General features: G+C 61.4%; 3 protein-coding genes across 3 annotated transcripts; 1 reads left to right on the top strand and 2 right to left on the bottom strand.

Annotated features, from left to right (window-relative positions):
• Window positions 1-1,127: 1,127 nt before the first annotated feature.
• Window positions 1,128-10,221, top strand: LOC115602836 (glucose-6-phosphate 1-dehydrogenase-like). The gene is given in 16 exon segments (XM_030474264.1): window positions 1,128-1,206; window positions 1,209-1,258; window positions 1,758-1,795; window positions 2,081-2,189; window positions 4,131-4,345; window positions 5,968-6,123; window positions 6,197-6,322; window positions 6,410-6,426; window positions 6,429-6,460; window positions 6,462-6,503; window positions 6,968-7,154; window positions 8,658-8,807; window positions 8,810-8,892; window positions 9,572-9,648; window positions 9,760-9,852; window positions 10,191-10,221. Coding segments are annotated over 16 exon segments (1,485 nt in total).
• Window positions 10,222-10,796: 575 nt separating this feature from the next.
• LOC115602866 (protein FAM3A-like) lies at window positions 10,797-14,251 on the bottom strand. Its single transcript, XM_030474299.1, has 9 exons — window positions 14,154-14,251; window positions 12,587-12,691; window positions 12,420-12,443; window positions 12,080-12,203; window positions 11,940-11,998; window positions 11,597-11,647; window positions 11,389-11,473; window positions 11,144-11,270; window positions 10,797-11,053 (listed from the first exon to the last, which is right to left on the bottom strand). Exons 1-9 carry the CDS (start codon window positions 14,164-14,166, stop codon window positions 10,955-10,957), a joined length of 687 nt encoding a protein of 228 aa, XP_030330159.1. The 5' UTR covers window positions 14,167-14,251; the 3' UTR covers window positions 10,797-10,954.
• Window positions 14,252-14,591: 340 nt separating this feature from the next.
• LOC115602864 (ubiquitin-like protein 4A) lies at window positions 14,592-17,577 on the bottom strand. The gene is made up of 4 exons (XM_030474297.1): window positions 17,401-17,577; window positions 16,476-16,581; window positions 15,395-15,633; window positions 14,592-14,899 (listed from the first exon to the last, which is right to left on the bottom strand). The coding sequence occupies exons 1-4, from the start codon at window positions 17,446-17,448 to the stop codon at window positions 14,735-14,737; spliced, it is 558 nt and encodes a 185-aa protein (XP_030330157.1). The 5' UTR covers window positions 17,449-17,577; the 3' UTR covers window positions 14,592-14,734.
• Window positions 17,578-17,984: the final 407 nt, after the last annotated feature.

The following is a 17,984-nucleotide window of genomic DNA, read 5'->3' as shown; positions in this document are numbered from 1 at the left end:
GGGGTGTCTATGGGGGGGAAATGGGGTCTATGGGGGGGAAATGGGGTCTATGGTGGGTAATAGGGGTGCTAAATGGGAGTATGGGGGTCCTGTAACAGGGAAATGGGGGTATATCGGGGGGAAATGGGGGTCTATGGGGAGAAATGGGTGCTACATAGGGGGTATGGGCCTATGGGAGATACGGGGTGTCTTTGGGGAGAAATGGGGGTCCTTTGGGGGGGAAATGGGGTCTATGGGAGGGAAATGGGGGTCCATATGGGGGGATATGGGGTTAATGGAGGCTATGGAAGCCTGTAGGGGCTATGGGGTGTCTCATGGGGGGAAAATGGGGGTCTATGCGGGGGAAATGGGGGTCTATGGGGGGGAAATATGGGGGGCAATGGGGCGTTGAGGGGGTAATGGGGGTCTATGGAGGCTAATGGAAGCTTGTAGGGAGGTATGGGTGTCTATGGGGGACGAAAATGGGGGTCTGGGGTTGGGGAAATGGGGGTCTAATGGAGGTCTATGGGGAGATGCGGGGTGTCTGTAGTGGGGAAATGGGGGTCTATGGTGGTCTATGGGGAGATATGGGGTGTGTATGGGGGTTTGTGGGGGGGAAATGGGGGTCTTTGGGGGATAAATGGGGGTCTATGGGAGGTAATGGGGGTCCTGGGGGGGGAAATGGGGGTCCTGGGTGGTAAATAGGGGTCTATGGAGGGTCTATGGTGGTCTATGGGGAGATATGGGGTGTCTTTGGGCGCTACCCGGGGGCCTATGGGGGGTATGGGGGTGTATGGGGTAATGGGGAAGATATGGGTGTCTATGGGGGGGTAATGGGGGCCTAGGGGTGAATTCGGGTCCGGGGGTCAACAGTAGGGCAACAAGAGGCTGTTTGGGGGCGCGGGAAGGTTCTGCCCCCCAAAGTCCTTAGTTCCGCCCCCCCACCTCAAGTCCTGCCCCACACCTCCAGGCCCTGCCCCCCAACTGCCTAATCCTGCCCAACGGGTCTGGGCCCTGCCTCCCAGCTCCTAATCCTGCCCCCCCCCAGCGCCCCACTCCTGCCCCAGCCCTGCCCCCCAAGTTCCGGCCTTGCCCCACACCTGCCCCACACCTGCCCCCCGAGTCCCAGCGCTGCCCCTATAGGGCCGATGTCGGGGCCGGAGCTGGGTTGGGGCCGGTGGAGCCGCACCGAGGGCTGTGGGCTGCTGCGGGAGGAGCTGAGCCAGGATGGGCCTTCCTATGGGGCCAGCCCCACATCTTCATCATCTTCGGGGCCTCTGTGAGCTGGGGGGGGAATTGGGGGGTTGGATATGTGGGGCTGGTGGGGGGGGGGTAAGTTGTGGGCTGGAGTTGGGATATGGGTGCTAAGGGTATACTAGGGGGCAATATGTGGGCTGGGGGGGGTAAGTTGTGGGGCTGGGGTTGGGATATGGGGTGCTAAGGGCTATACTAGTGGGCTATATGTGGGGCTGGGGGGGATATAGGGGGCTGGGGGCTATATTGGGGCAATATGTGGGGCAGGGGGGGGCTGTGGGTCACGATGGGGGGGGAGGGGAAGGGGAACAGGAAGAGGCCAGTGCCGGGGGGGGGGGAGGGGCCGGTGGCCTGATTTTGGGAGCGGGGGGGGAGCCCCCGACACAGCCCCCCCCCCCCAGCATGAGTCAGCATCAGGGAGGGGGCGGGCCAAGGGGAAGGGGCGGGGCCAAGGGCAGCCCCATCGCTGCACTGAGCTGTGCCCGGCCTCAGCCTCGGCCCCCCCCCTCTTTCTCCCCCCATAGGGTGACCTGGCTCGGAAGAAGATCTACCCCACGATATGGTGCGTCCCCATTGACACCCCAATGTCCCCCCGTCACCCAATGTCCCCAAAGCCCTCAATGCCACCCAATGTCACCCCTATCCTCAGGGTCCCTTGTCCCCACTGACCCCAAACCCGCTCTTGTGACCAGCGTCATCCCTGTCCCCAATGTCCCCATTAAGAGCCACCCCTGACCCCAAAGGTCTCCAGTGTCCCCGGGGCCACCCGTGTCCCTGGGGGCTCTGTTGTGATGGGGGGTCTGCGTTGTCCCCGGTGTCCCCGGTGTCCCCATGTCCCTGTTGGCAGGTGGCTGTTCCGGGACGGGCTCCTCCCCGAGGACATTCACGTTGTCGGCTTCGCCCGATCCCCGCTGACGGTGGAGCTGATCCGGGAGCGGACGCTGCCGCACCTCAAGGTGCCACCAACGGCCCGTGTCCCGTATCCCATGTCCCCATTGCCCCCGTCCCATGTCGCCATATATCCCAATGTCCCCATTGTCACTATATCCACATGTCCCCATCCTCCTCATGCCCCATGTCCCATGTCCCCATATCCTAATGTCCCCATTGTTGCTATATCCCCATGTCCCCATCATCCCCATGTCCCCATCACCCCTATGTCCCACGTCCCCATATCCCAATGTCCCCATATCCACATGTCCCCATCATCCCCATTGCCCCCATGTCCCCATATCCCCGTCGTCCCCGTTGCCCCCATATCCCACTGCCCCCATGTCCCCTGTCCCCATATCCCACTATCCCCATGTCTCTATTGCCCCCATCATCTCTGTTGCCCCCACTGTCCCCGTTGCCCCTATTAGCCCCCATTGCCCCTATTAACCCCCGTCACCCCCATTGCCCGTTAACCCCCATTAACCCCCGTCGCCCCCATTGCCCCTATTAACCCCCATTAACCCCTGTCGCCCCCATCACCCCTATTAGCCCCTATTGCCCCTATTAACCCTCATCACCCCCACTGCCCCATTAACCCCCATTGCCCCTATTAGCCCCCATTGCCCCCATTAACCCCCATTACCCCCATTGCCCCCACTGCCCCTATTAACCCCCATTGCCCCTATTAATCCCCATAGCCCCCATTGCCCCTATTAGCCCCCATTGCCCCTATTAACCCCCATCGCCCCTATTAGCCCCCATTGCCCCCATTAACTCCATCACCCCCATTGCCCCTATTAACCCCCATCGCCCCCATTAACCCCATCGCCCCATTAAAGCCCATCACCCCCATTGCACCTATTAGCCCCCATTGCCCCACTAACCCGTCGCCCCCATTGCCCCTGTTAACCGCCATTGCCCCATCACCCCCATTGCCACCATCACCTCCATTGCCCCTGTTTACCCCCATCACCCCCACTGCCACCATCACCCCTATTGCCACTATTAACCCCTATTGACCCCATCACCCCCATCACCCCTATTAACTGCCATTGCCCCCATCACCCCCATTGCCCCATTAACCCCCATTGCCCCCATCGCCCTCATTGCCCCTGTTAACCCCCATTGCCCCTATTGACCCCCATTGCCCCCATCACCCCCATTAACCCCCATCACCCGCCTTGCCCCATCAACCCCCATTGCCCCATCACCCCCATTGCCACCATCACCCCCATTGCCCCTATTTACCCCCATCACCCCATTGCCACCATCACCCCTATTGCCCCTATTAACCCCTATTGCCCCCATCACCCCCATCACCCCTATTAACCGCCATTGCCCCCATCACCCCATTAACCCCCATTGCCCCATCACCCCCATTGCCCCTGTTAACCCCCATTGCCCCTATTGACCCCCATTACCCCCATCGCCCCCATTGTCCCTATTAACCCCCATCGCCCCCATTAACCCCCATCACGCCCATTGCACCTATTAGCCCCCATTGCCTCTATTAACCCCCGTCGCCCCCATTGCCCCTGTTAACCCCTATTGCCCCTATTGCCCCTGTTAACCGCCATCGCCCCCATTGCCATCATCACCCCCATTGCCCCTATTTACCCCCATCACCCCCATTGCCCCAATTAACCCCTATTGCCCCCATCACCCCCATCACCCCTATTAACCGCCATTGCCCCCATCACCCGCATTGCCCCATTAACCCCCATTGCCCCTATTAACCCCCATCACCCCTATTGCCCCTATTAACCCCCATTGCCCCTATTATCCCCCATTGCCCCCAACATCCCCATTAACCCCCATCACCCTCATTGCCCCATTAACCCCCATTGCCACCGTTAGCCCCCATCACCCCCATTGCCTCTATTAACCCCCATTGCCGCCATTAGCCCCCATCACCCCCACTGCCCCATTAGCCCCCATCGCCCCCACTGTCCCTGTCCCCGCAGGCATCCCCCGAGGACTCGCCGCTCCTGGAGCGCTTCTTCTCGCGGCAGCGCTTCGTGCAGGGGCACTACGGGGACGAGGCCCCGTTCCGGCGCCTGGAGGCGGCGCTGCGGGAGCTGCCGGGGGGCGCCGCCGCGCATCGGCTCTTCTACCTGGCGCTGCGCGGGGCTCTACGCCACCGTCACCCGGCACATCCGGAGCACTGCATGGGGCAGGGGTACGGCACCATGGGGACACCGTGGGGCCACCATGGGGCAGGGCTGGGACACCATGGGGACACCGGGGACAATGCAGACACCATGGGGACACCATGGGGCAGGGTTAAAACACCATGGGGACACCATGGGGTGGGGGTAGGACATGGGGACACAAATGGGACAACGGTAGACACCATGGGGACACCATGGGGCAGGGGCTAGGACATGGGGACACCATGGGCAGGGGTATGATACCATGGAGACACCATGGGATAGGAGTAGGACACCATGGGGATGCCATGGGGCAAGGTGGGACACCATGGGGACACTATGGGGATGGGGTGGACACCATGGGGCAGGGGTAGGACATCACAGAGACACCATGGGACAGGGGTAGGACACCATGGGGGTGCCATGGGACAGGGGTAGGACATGGGGACACCATGGGATGGGGTAGGACACCGTGGGGACACTATGGGGATGGGAGCCAGGCCTGCATGGGGCAGGGGTTGGGACATGGGGACATCATGGGGACATCACACTCACATCCACCGCCACTGCATGGGATAGGGGTAGGGATATGGGGACGCCATGGGGCTGGGATAGGGACACCATGGGACAGGGGTAGGACATGGGGACGCCATGGGACAGAGATAGAACATGGGGACACCACGGGGACATCACTTGCCACATCTGGGATCAGTGCATGGGACAGGGACAGGACACCATGAGGACATGGGACGGTTCGGTTGATACGCTGGAGGGAAGGGATGCCATCCAGAGGGACCTTGACACGCTTGTGAGGTGGGCCGATGCCAACCTTCTGAAGTTTAACCAAGCCAAGTGCAAGGTCCTACACCTGAGTTGGGGCAATCCCAGGCACTGCTACAGGCTGGGTAGAGAAGAGATTCAGAGCAGCCCTGCAGAAAAGGACTTGGGGGTGTTGGTTGACGAGAAGCTTAACATGAGCCGGCTTCAGTGTGCGCTTGCAGCCCAGAAAGCCAACCGTATCCTGGGCTGCATCAAAAGAAGCGTGACCAGCAGGTCGAAGGAGGTGATCCTGCCCCTCTACTCTGCTCTTGTGAGACCCCACTTGGAGTACTGCGTACAGTTCTGGTGTCCTCAACATAAAAAGGACATGGAGCTGTTGGAGCGAGTCCAGAGGAGGGCCACGAGGATGATAAGAGGGCTGGAGCACCTCCCGTATGAAGACAGGCTGAGAGAGTTGGGGCTGTTCAGCCTGGAGAAGAGAAGGCTGCGTGGAGACCTCATAGCAGCCTTCCAGTATCTGAAGGGGGTCTACAAGGATGCTGGGGAGGGACTCTTCCTTAGGGACTGGAGTGGTAGGACAAGGGGTGATGGGTTCAAACTTAAACAGAAGAAGTTTAGATTAGATATAAGGAAGAAGTTCTTTACAGTGAGGGTGGTGAAGCACTGGAAGGGGTTGCCCAGGGAGGTTGTGGATGCTCCATCCCTGGCGGTGTCCAAGGCCAGGTTGGACAGAGCCTTCAGCCACGTGGTTTAGGGCAAGGTGTCCCTGCCCATGGCAGGGGGGTTGGAACTAGATGATCTTAAGGTGCTTTCCAACCCTTACGATTCTATGATTCTATGTCACCCCCATGTCCCATGTTCCCATGTCCAGCTGGAACCGCATCATTGTGGAGAAGCCCTTTGGCCGGGACCTGGCGAGCTCGGACGCGCTCTCAGCCCATCTCAGTGGCCTCTTCCACGAGGAGCAGATCTACCGCATCGACCACTACCTGGGCAAGGAGATGGTGCAGAACCTCATGGTGCTCCGGTGGGACACGGGGACATCGGGGGGGCCACGGGAGGTGACACCAGCTGCTCACCCTCATCCCACGTCCCACCAGCTTCGGGAACCGGATCTTCGGCCCCATCTGGAACCGGGACAACGTGGCCTGTGTGGTTGTCACCTTCAAGGAGCCCTTTGGCACTGAGGGACGTGGTGGCTACTTCGATGACTTCGGCATCATCCGGTGAGGACCAGGGTGGCCTTGGGGAGATCCGACCCACCCGCCCCCATAGGGATGTCCGTGGTCCCAGCATGTGGCTCTGCCCCACAGGGACGTGATGCAGAACCACTCCTGCAGATGCTCTGCTTGGTGGCCATGGAGAAAACCGGCCTCCCACCAACCCGATGATGTGCGGGATGAGAAGGTCCGTGTCCCCACCATGTCCCCACCGTGTCCCATGGTGTCACCTCCCTCCACACCGCACTCCAGGTCCCACCTGAGCCCTTCACACCATCACTTCATGGTCATGGGGACCATGGCCTGGCCATGGCCATGTCCCCAGTGGGGCCCATGACCCACAACCACATTCTCCATGGTCTTGACCTCAATAGTAGCAGCCCCCATGGCCACATCCTTCATTGTTACCTCCGTGATGGCGACAACCCATCACCCATGTTCTCAATGGTGGCCCCATAACCACATCCCCATCACATGTTCTCAAATAGTGGCCCCATAACCACATCCCCATCACATGTTCTCTATGGTGGCCCCATAACCATGTCCCATCACTGTGTTCCCAATGGTGGCCCCATAACCACATCCCCATCAACATGTTCTCAATGGTGGCCCCATAACCACATCCCCCCACCCCATGTCCCCCCCCCACAGGTGAAGGTGCTCAAGTGCATCAGCCCGGTGGTGCCAGAGGACGTGGTCCTTGGCCAGTACGTGGGGAACCCCGAGGGCCCCCCCGAGGCCCACAAGGGCTACTTGGACGACCCCACGGTGCCCCCCGGCTCCACCACAGCCACGTTCGCAGCCGCCATCCTGCATGTGGCCAATGAGCGCTGGGACGGTGAGTGCAAAGGGGGGGACGTGGTGGCCATGGGCAGGGGCATGATGAGGATGACCGTTATTACCGTAACAATGACCATGATGATGGTGGCCCACAACCCATCATGACCATGATGATGATCATGAGCATAGCAATGACCATGATGACCATTGTTATGATGCCCATGGTGATAATGGTGATGACAATAACCATAGTGATCATGACCATGCCCATGACCATGATGATCATGACCATGATGATGGCCATGACCACAACTATCATGACCATGATCATAAACATGATCATGATGACCATGCCTACAACCATGATGGTGACAACTGTGACCATGATTGTCATGGCCATGACCATGAAGATGATGGCTTTGCCCATTATAACTATGATGACCATGACTACAACCATGATCATGACCATAATGATGACGACCATGACCATTATGACCATGATTGTCATGGCCATGACCATGAGGATGATTTCGTTGCCCATTATAACTAGGATGACCATGACTCAACCCTGATGGTGACCATGACCATGGTGACCATGATTGCCATGACCATAAGACGATGGCCTTGACCCTTATAACCATGATGGCCATGACTGCAACCATGATGATGACCATAATGATGATGACCATGACCATTTGACTATGGTGACCATAATTGTCATGGCCATGACCATGAGAATGATAGCCTTGACCCTTATAACCATGATGGCCATGACTGCAACCATGATGATGACCATAATGATGATAGGCCTGACCATTATGACTATGGCAACCATAATTGTCATGGCCATGACCATGAAGACGATAGCCTTGCCCATTATAACCATGATGACCATGATTCCCATGACCATAAAGATGATGGCCTTGACTCTTAAACCATGATGACCATGACTTGCAACCATGATGATGACCATGACCATGATGACCATGATTGCCATGACCATGAAGACAATGGCCTTGCCCCTTATAACCATGATGCCCATGCCTATAAGCATGACCATGGTGACCATGATTACCATGACCATGATTACCATGACCATGAAGACGATGCCCTTGACCCTTAGAACCATGACGATGCCCATTCTGTCCCTGGCCGTGGTGCCGCCATCTCTATGGTCCTACTGACCCTGGCCATGGTGCTGAAGCCCCCCCCAGCACACCCCCCCCCCCCCCCCACCGCTGTCCGTTGTGCTGAAGCCCCACACACACCCCATGGCAGGGCTGTCCATGGTGCTGAAGCCCCATCTCCTCCATGGTGGCGCTATCCCTGTCCATGGTGCTGAAGCGCCCCCCCCCATCCCCACTATGGCGACGCTGTCCCTGTCCATGGTGCTGACTCCCCGTCCCCTCCATGGCGGCGCTGCCCCTCTCCGTGGTGCTAACGCCCCATTCCCTCCTTGGCGGCGCTGTCCCTGCCCATTGGTGCTGAAGCCCCATCCCCTCCATGGCGGCGCTGTCCCTGTCCATGGTGCTGACGCCCCGTCCCCGCTGCTGCCCCCCAGGGGTGCCCTTCGTGCTGCGCTGCGGGAAGGCGCTGAACGAGCGCAAGGCCGAGGTGCGGCTGCAGTTCCGCGACGTGCCCGGGGACATCTTCGGCCACCAGTGCAAGCGCAACGAGCTGGTGGTGCGCGTCCAGCCCGACGAGGCCGTCTACACAAGATGATGACCAAGAAACCCGGCCTCTTCCTCAGCCCCGAGGAGTCCGAGCTCGACCTCACCTATGGCAACCGCTACAAGGTGACACCCCCCCCCGCCGAGACACCCCCAGAATGGGCGTGGAGAGAGCTAAAATGGGCACCTAGAGACCAAAACGGGGCTGGAGACCCCAAAGTAGCTTCTGGAGAAGCCACAAATGGCACTTGGAGAGACCCAAATGGGACATAGGGATCCGAAGTGGGGCCTGGAGACCCCAAAAAAAGGATGTGGAAGCGTCAAAATGACACAGGCAGACCCCAAAGTGGCACATAGGGACCCAGAATGGGGCTGGAGACCCCAAAGTAGCTTCTGGAGAAGCCAAAAGTGGCACTTGGAGAGCCCCAAATGGGACATAGGGAGAAAAAATAGGGCTGGAGACCCTGAAATTGCTACTGGAGACCCCAAAAAGGGACGTGGAAGTGTCAAAACAGTGCAGGCAGACCCCAAAGTGGCACATGGGGAGCCCAGAATGGGGCTGGAGACCCCAAAAGTAGCTCCTGGAAACCCCAAAAATGGCCCTTGGAGAGCCCCAAACAGGACATAGGAAGACAAAATAGGGCTGGAGACCCAAAAAGGGACGTGGAAGCATCAAAATGATACAGGCAGACCCCAAAGTGGCACATAGGGACCCCAGAATGGGACATGGGGAGCCCAAATGGGGCTGGAGACCCCAACCCCAGGGGGTCCCCCCCCCAACCCCATGTCCCCCTTTGCCCCCCAGGACGTGAAGCTGCCGGACGCGTACGAGCGGCTCATCCTGGATGTGTTCTGCGGGAACCAGATGCACTTTGTGCGCAGGTTGGGTTCTGCCCCATTATGGGTCACTATGGGGTGTTCCCCCCCACTTATGGGTCCCTCTGGGGTGATTCCCCCTCACTTATGGGTCATTTTGGGGGTGCCCCCCCATAGTGATGAGCTGCGCGAGGCCTGGCGCATCTTCACCCCACTGCTGCACAACATCGAGGCGCGCGCGGAGAGACCCATCCCCTATGTGTTTGGCAGGTACTATGGGGCACTTATGGGGTGCTATGGGGCAGGGGATGAGGGGGCTATGGGGCAGTTATTGGCTATTGAGCAGGTTGCGGGGCTGGGGGCACCCTGGGGCAGGAGTTGGGGGTGGAAAGGGAGGCTATGGGGTGGTTTGGGGGGTGCTATGGGGCAGGTTGGGGGGTGGGGGGACACTTGGGGGGGGGTTGGGGGGATGTGGGGCAGGCAGTTGGGGGGGGTTATGGGGCAGGTTGGGGGCTATAGGGTGGTTTTGGGGGGCAGGGGAGTCCCGCTATGGGTCAGGGGGTCTTGCTATGGGGCAGCCCCTCACCTGCTCCACCCCCCCCCCACAGCCGGGGCCCCCTGAGGCCGATGAGCTGCTGAAACGCGCCGGGTTCCTCTACGAGGGCACGTACCGCTGGGTGAACCCGCACAAGCTCTGACCCACAGCGCCCCATAGCAGCTTATGGGCCCATACTCCCCCTGCCCACCCCGGCTTCCACCTGCCCCACAGCCCAGCCTCCTCCCCCTAAACAACACTCCTGGCCCCTGGGCTGGGGTTGAGGCCCCCTCCTGCCCCATAGCACTGCTATCCTACCCATAGCGCTGCTATCCCTGCCCCATAGAGCTGCTAACCTGCTGCATAGGCACCCATTCTGCCCTATAGCACCACCATTTTGCCCTATAGTGCTGCTATCCTGCCCCATAGACACTCCATCCTACCCCTAGACATCTAGTCATCCCTATAGCACCTCCATTGTGCCCCATAGATACCTCATCCTGCCCATAGCCCCCACCTAAGCTGGGACCAAAGCACCCCCGATCTCCCCACCCCTAATTACTCCCCTCATTAACTCCCCCCCGGGACTAATTACCCCCCATTAACACCAGCCCCTGCTCATCATTCCCCCCTGCGGTACTTATGGGGGCAGCCCCACATCACTTATGGGTCCAAACACCTCCATTCAGGCCCAGCTTTATTTTGCCCCTGGGGCCACACAGTGGTGATGGGGGGGGAACATACCAAGACCCCTCCACTCCCCCACAAGTAGGGGGGGAGCCACTTATGGGTCCCAGTAGGGCACTTATGGGTCCGGGGAGGAGGGGCACTTATGGGTCACGGTGGGTCGGGGGCCCTGCGGGGGACACAGCCCTCGAGCTCCAGCGCCTCCGGCCACCCCTCGTACTTGTTGGAGCTGCGGCTGTTCCGGACGTGCTGTGGGGATGAGACCAGCGCTATGGGGCAGCCCCCCAAGTGACACACCCCCCCCTTTCCCAGCCCCATAAGTGCCCCATAGAGCCCCACCTGCTCAAAGGGGCTTCGCTCCTGCACCCCTTTGGCCCCCAGGAAGACCCAACTGTCCCTAAAGGCCAAGTCCATGGCGACGGCGCTGCCCAACTCCCCAAAGAGGCGCCGGGATTCCTCCGTTAACCTGGAATTAGGATGGAAATAGGGGTAAGGGGGGGGCCTTTAGACCCCCCTATCGCCCTATATCGCCCCATATCGCCCTATATCGCCCCATATCGCCCTATATCGCCCCATATCGTTACTTGGTGGCGGGGTCGTCATACGAAGCCACCAGCACCAATGTCCCCTCATGCAGCGGCCGCAGGAACTTGAGCAGATCCTCAACGTCTGTTGGGGGGGGGGGGGAATAGGGGGTGGGTCAAAGGGGGGTGGGGGGGGGACACCCCACTGATAGAGAGACCCCCCCCAATAAATCCCCCCCCCCCCCAAAGTGGTTTTGTCCTCACTCACCCCCGGCCCACATGTCGAAGGCGCGAGCGGCGATGAGCTCCCCATTGACTCCTATGGGGTGACCCCCAAGTAATGGGGGGGGTGGGGTGGGGGGGTGGGGTATTTAGCCCCTCCCCCCCGTTATACACCATTGGGGGGGGGGAGAGGAGCAACCCCCAAATGGTGTGGGGGGAAGGGGAGGGGGGCACAATGAGACCCATTGGGGGGGAGGGGCAGCGTGTCACAAAGCCCCTCCCCCCCCATGTGGTCTAATAGGGGGTGGGGGAGGGGTATTAAGCCCCTCCCCCTCCCATTGAAGCCAATGGAGGGGTGGGGGAGGGGAATGGAGCCCCTCCCCCCTCACCATTGACCAGGGCAATGTTGAGGCCTCGGCCCACGTTGTTCTTGACGCTGCTCATTAACCTGGGGGGGGGAGGGGAGGGTCAATGGAGGGGGTAGGGGAGGGGAAGGGGGGGGATGATGGGGGGTGGGGGAGGGGCTCACACTCGGTCCTCGAGGCAGATCTTGGGCCCGATGACGTTGGCGGCGCCGCTGACCAATCGGAAGGCGAAATGGGCGGGGGGGCAGGGCCGGGGGAGCCCGCACTTGAAGCGGGGGGGGCGGGGCGCTGGGGGGGAGGGGCTACGTCACAAACCCCGCCCCCTCCCCAAACCCCGCCCCCTCCCCCCCAAATCCCGCCCCCAAACCCCCATTGGGCTCCCCCCCCCCATAGGGGTCATTCCCCCCCCCCCCAACCCCCACTCCCATTCCCCACCCCCTCCCCCACCCAATCCCAACCCCCCACCCCAAGCCCCGCCCCCTTTGCCCCTCCCCCAACACGTACCTGCTGTGGGGGGGGTCTCAGGGCCTGGGGGAGGGGAATAGAGGGGGAAGGGGGGGGAGGGGAAACATTAGAACCCCCCCTAATTGTGTGACCCCCCTCCTCCCCCCCCCCACCGTGTGTGAGTCCTCCCCCCCGCTAGGGGGCGCCCCCCCCCCCGGTGTACTCACGGGCCAGCAGGAGGCGCTGCAGCGTCGGGGGGGCGCGGGGGGGCCCCAGCAGGACCCAGCCCAGGAGCCAAAGGAGTCCGAGAGCGGCCGCCAGGCGCAGGGGGGCTGGGGGGGCATGGAGCTGCCCCATAGAGCCCCAAACTGCCCCATCGAGCCCCCCAGCTGCCCCATAGAGCCCCAAACTGCACCATAGAGCCCCAAACTGCCCCAGAGATTGGCATGGCTGCCCCATAGAGCCCCCAGCTGCCCCATAGAGACCCAAACTGCCCCAGAGATCAGCATGGCTGCCCCATAGAGACCCAAAATGCCCCAGAGATCAGCATGGCTGCCCCATAGGACCCAACAGTTGCCCCGTAGAGTCCCCCAGCTGCCCCATAGAGCCCCAAACTGCCCCAAAGATCACCATGGCTGCCCCATAGGACCCAACAGCTGGCCCATAGTGCCCCCATAACTGTCCCGTAGATCCCCACGGCTACCTCATAGAGCCCCAAACTGCCCCATAGAACATCACGGCTGCCCCATAGTGCCCCCCAACTGCCCCATAGAGCCCCATATCTACTCCGTAGAACTCTCAACCACCCCCTAGATCCCCACGGACCCCCATAGAGCCCCACAGCAACCCCCCAGAGCTCCATAGCCACCCCTTAGAACTTCCAGCCACCCCATAGAGCCCACAACTGCCCCACAGAGGCCCACAGAGAACCAAAACCACCCTGCAGAGCCCCCCAACCACTCCGGAGTCCCACAGATCTCTCCAGCTTCCCCACAGAGAACCCCCAACCGGCCCATAGAGGCCCAGAACTGCCCCATAGAGGCCACTAGAGCCCCATAGAACCCTGCAGCAACCCCATGGAGTCCCACAGCCACCTCATAGAGCCCCCCACCGCCCCATAGAGGCCCATAGCCACCCCACAGAGACCCATAGAGCCCCAGAACTGCCCCAGAGAGACCCCCAACCACCCCATAGAGCCCCAAATCGCCCCATATCCACCCCATAGAAGCTACTAGAGACACACAGAGACCCCAACCGCCCCATAGAGTCCCACAGCCACCCCATAGAGGTCACTAGAGTCCCACAGAGCCCCACAACCGCACCATAGAGCCCCAAATCACCCCATAGGTGCCCATAGCCACCCCACCACGACCAACAGAGCCCCCCACCGCACCATAGAGACCCACAACCACCCCCTAGAGCCCCGAGTCGCCCCATAGAAGCCACTAGAGATACACAGAGCCCCCCAACCGCCCCACAGCCACCCCATAGAGATCACCAACCTCCCCATAGATGCCCATAGCCAACCCATAAAGCCCCAGAAATGCCCCATAGAGGCCACTAGTACCCCATAGAACCCTGTAGCAACCCCATAGAGTCCCACAGCCACTCAATACAGGCCACTAGAGACCCAGAGAGCCCCACAACTGCATCATAGAGACACACAATCACCCCATAGAGCCCCAAATCGCCCCATAGCCACCCCATAGAGACCACTAGAGACACACAGAGACCCACAGCTGCCCCATAGATGCCCACAGCCACCCCACAGAGCCCCCCAAGCGCCCCCCGTACCCGCCAGCCGCATGTCGCTGCCCGGCCCCCCCCCGGTACCGCCTCACCGGCCGCGGCTCCGCGCTGCACCCGCCCCTTCCTGTGCTGAGCCCTCCCCTTCCGGTGCTGATCAACCAATCCCCGCCCGGACCCGCGGAACCCGCCCTCCCTGACCCCACCCACCGCCTCCCGCCTATCCAATCAGAGCGCGGAAACGCGGCGACTAATCAGAAGAGAGCCGCGAGCTTCCGGACTACAGCTCCCAGCGGCCATTGCGGCGGAGACGGGGGGGGTGTGTCCAACCCCCAAAACCAGCCCAAAACAACGCAAAACACCCCCAAAACCACCCTAAAACATCCCCAAAACGCCAAAATCACCCCCAAAAGCCCCAAAAACCATCCCCAAAACGCCAAAATCCATCCCCAAAACGCCAAAATCACCCCAAAAAACCCCAAAACATCCCAAAATGGGGCTTTTAATGGAGTTCGGCCCCTTTAAAGGGAGGGGGCGTGGTCAGGCAAAGGGAGGGGCTTGCGGAGGGGGGGGGCTGGACCAATGGGGTAAGGGAGGGGGCGTGGCTAAGGGTAGGGGGCGTGGCCACGCTAGGGGAGGGGTGTGGTTGCCTGTGAAAGGGCGGGGCTTGTTGAAGGGGCGGGGCTTGTGGAGGGGGCGGGGCCTGCGTCGGCCCCGCCCTCGGGCTGCAGCAGCCTCGTTCCCAGCCGCTCCAGGTCGTCCAGGCTGAGCCCGCGCAGGGACTGCGCATAGTCCTGGGGGGGGGGGGGGGGGGGGCTTTAACACCCCCCCAGTGACCCCCCCAAACCCCAACACCCCCAAGCCCCCCCCAGGACACCCCATACACCCCCCCCAGCCCCATTAAACCCCCCCCAGGACACCCCATATACCCCCCCCAGCCCCATTAACCCCCCCCCCGGACCCCTCGGACACCCCTCAGCCCCATCAAACCCCCCCAGGGACCCCCATACACACCCCCCAGCCCCATTAAACCCCCCCCCCGAGGACCCCCCATACACCCCCCCAGCCCCATTAAACCCCCCCAAACCCCTCCAGGACCCCCCATACACCCCCCAGCCTCATTAAACCCCCCCCCCGAGGACCCCCCATACACCCCCCAGCCCCATTAAACCCCCCCCAGGACCCCCCATACACCCCCCCAGCCCCATCAAACCCCCCCAGGGACCCCCCCAGGACCCCCCATGCACTCCTCAGCCCCATTAAACCCCCCCAGGACCCCCCCAACCCACCTTATGCAGCTGTTGCAGGACCCGCGCCCCTTCCTGCACCCCAAAGTGCCGCCCCAGCAGCTGGGAGAGGGGCCCCCCAAAAGCGAGGCAAGGGGGGGGGACCCCCAAGTCCTCCGGGGGGGTGGGGGGGGTCTCAGGCCCCGCCCCCCCGCCCCCCCTGGCCCCGCCCCCCGGCGGCTTGAGCACGAGGTTGAGCCGGGCCGAGGGGCCGATGGAGTACTCGGAGAGACGGCGGCCGTCTGGGGGGGGGACCCCGAAATGAGGGGGGGGGACACGGGGATTGGGGTGATGAGACCCCCCAAAGCACCACAGAGACCCCCAACCCACCCCCCGAGCCCACTAATCCCTCCTTGAGCCCCCAAATCCCCCCCAAACCCCTTTGAACCCCCCCCCAGGACCCCCTCCATTTCCCCCCATCACCTCTTATCCCACCCCAGAACCCCCTTTAGCCCCCCCAAAGCCTCTTTAAACCCCCCAAACCCCCTTTAATCACCCCAAAACTCCCTTTAAACACCCCTAAACCCTCTTTTACACCCCTGAACCCCCCTTTACACACCCAAGACCCACTTTAACACCCTCCAAACCCCCTTTAAACCCCCCCAAAACTCCCTTCAACGCCCCAAACCCCCCTTAACGCCCCAACCCCCTTTTTACACCCCCAAATCCCCCTTTAAATCCCCAAAAACGCCCTTTAAGCCCCTAAATCCCCCTCAGACCCCCCCAAACCGCTCCCTTCACTCATTTAACCCCCCCAAACCGCTCCCTTCACTCCTTTAACCCCCCCAAACCCTCTTTAAACCCTCTCAAACCTCCCCTCCATCCCCCCAAAACCCCCCCAAATCCCCTCTCTCACCCCTGAACCCCCTTTAACTACCCCAAAGTCCCGTTTAACCCCCCCCAAACCCCCTTTTAGCCCCCTCAAGATGCCTCCAAATCCCCTTTCAGCCCATCAGGACCCCCCCAAGCCCCATTTTAACACCTCCCAACCCCATTTTAACCCACCCAAGCCCCGTTTTAACCCCCTAAAACCCCTTCCAGCCCCCCAGGACCCCCTTTACCCCCCCCATTGCCCCCCCCTCACCAGCCAGCGCCTTCCCCCGGTACAGGAGCCGCTGCTGCTCCACCGGCACCTGCAGCCGTTCGGCCACCAACAGCTTCAGCGCCTCGACCTGCTCCTCTGGGGACACCTTTGGGGGGGTCAGAGACCCCCAAAACACCCCAAAACCACCCCAAAACCCCCCCAAAATACCCCAAAACGCCTCAAACATCCCAAAGCACCACAACCCCCCCCAAAACACACCAAACCACCCCCAAATATATACCCAACCGCCTCCAAATCTCCCCCAAATGTCCCAAAGCACCCCCAAAAAGCTCCCAAATTCCCCCAAACCCCCCCAAACACCACAAACCCCCCAAACAACCACACCCCCCCAAACACCCTCAAAAAAGCCCAAACATAGCAAACCATCCCCAAAGTACCCCCAAAATACCCCCAAATGCCCCCAAAACACCCAAAACCACCCCCAAAATACCCCGAACACCCAAAAGCACCCCAAAACACCCCCAAATACCCCAAAATATCCCCAAACACCCCAAAATATTCCAAAACACCCCCCAAATCATCCCAAAATCCACCCAAAGCCACCCCAAAAACCCCAAAATCCCCCCAAACAATCCAAGTCACCCCCAAAATCCCCCCAATCCCCATCACAACCCCCCAAACCCCCCCAGGCAATGGGGGGACCCCCCATAACAGAGATCCCTGCTCCCCCCCACCCAAAACCCCCAATATTGGGGGGGTCTGAGCCCCCCACACCCCATAAGGGCTCCCCCATGATGGCCCCCCCCAATTTAACCCCCAATGGGGGCCCTGCCCCCCCCAAACCTCCCCCTACCCCCATGTTGGGGTCCCGGAGCGGCCCCTCTCTATGACCCGCCCCCGCTCCCGCTCCCCCCCTCCCTCCTCCTCCTCCCGTTCCCCCCCCCGCTTTTCCCGCCCCCCCCACCTCGATGCTGCACTCGCGGCCCTGCAGCGCCTTCACCGTCACCAACATGGCGGCACCGGCGGCACCGGCACAACCGGAGCCCGGGAGGACCGAGAGGCCAGAGCGGCGCCTCCCGCCGCCGCCACCAGCGAGACGAGAGGCCAGAGCGGCGCGCTGCGGGCCGGAAGTGGGCGAGGCGTGGAGGAGCCAAGATGGCGGCCGACATGGAGGGGCTGGAGCTGTATCCGCGTTCATGGGGGGGGGCCATGGGGGGGCTTTGGGGTCCCAATGGGGAGATGGGGAGCACAAGGGGGGGCTCTGGGGGCGCAATGGGTGGGTTGGGGGGTTAGAAGTGGGCCCAAGGGGGAGTCCCTGAGGGTGTTAAAGGGAGTTTGGGGGTCCCGGGAGGTGTTAAAGGGGGCGGGGGGGTGGTTTTGGGGAGAAAGGAGGTATTTGGGGGTGGGGGGGGACAATGAGGTTCCCATAGGGGGTTAAAGGGGGTGGGGGAGTGGTTTTGGGGGGGGTCTGGGGGGGCAGTTGGGGGTCACAGGGGGGGTTAAAGGGGGTGGGGAGTGGTTTGGGGGGGGGGCAGGAGGTAGTTGGGG

The sequence above is a fragment of the Strigops habroptila genome, unplaced genomic scaffold (genome assembly GCF_004027225.2).
Source record: "Strigops habroptila isolate Jane unplaced genomic scaffold, bStrHab1.2.pri NW_022045577.1_ctg1, whole genome shotgun sequence".
In the NCBI taxonomy this organism is placed as follows: domain Eukaryota; kingdom Metazoa; phylum Chordata; class Aves; order Psittaciformes; family Psittacidae; genus Strigops; species Strigops habroptila.
Note: the sequence above shows the minus strand (reverse complement) of the source record. Positions and strands in the feature narration are given on the sequence as shown.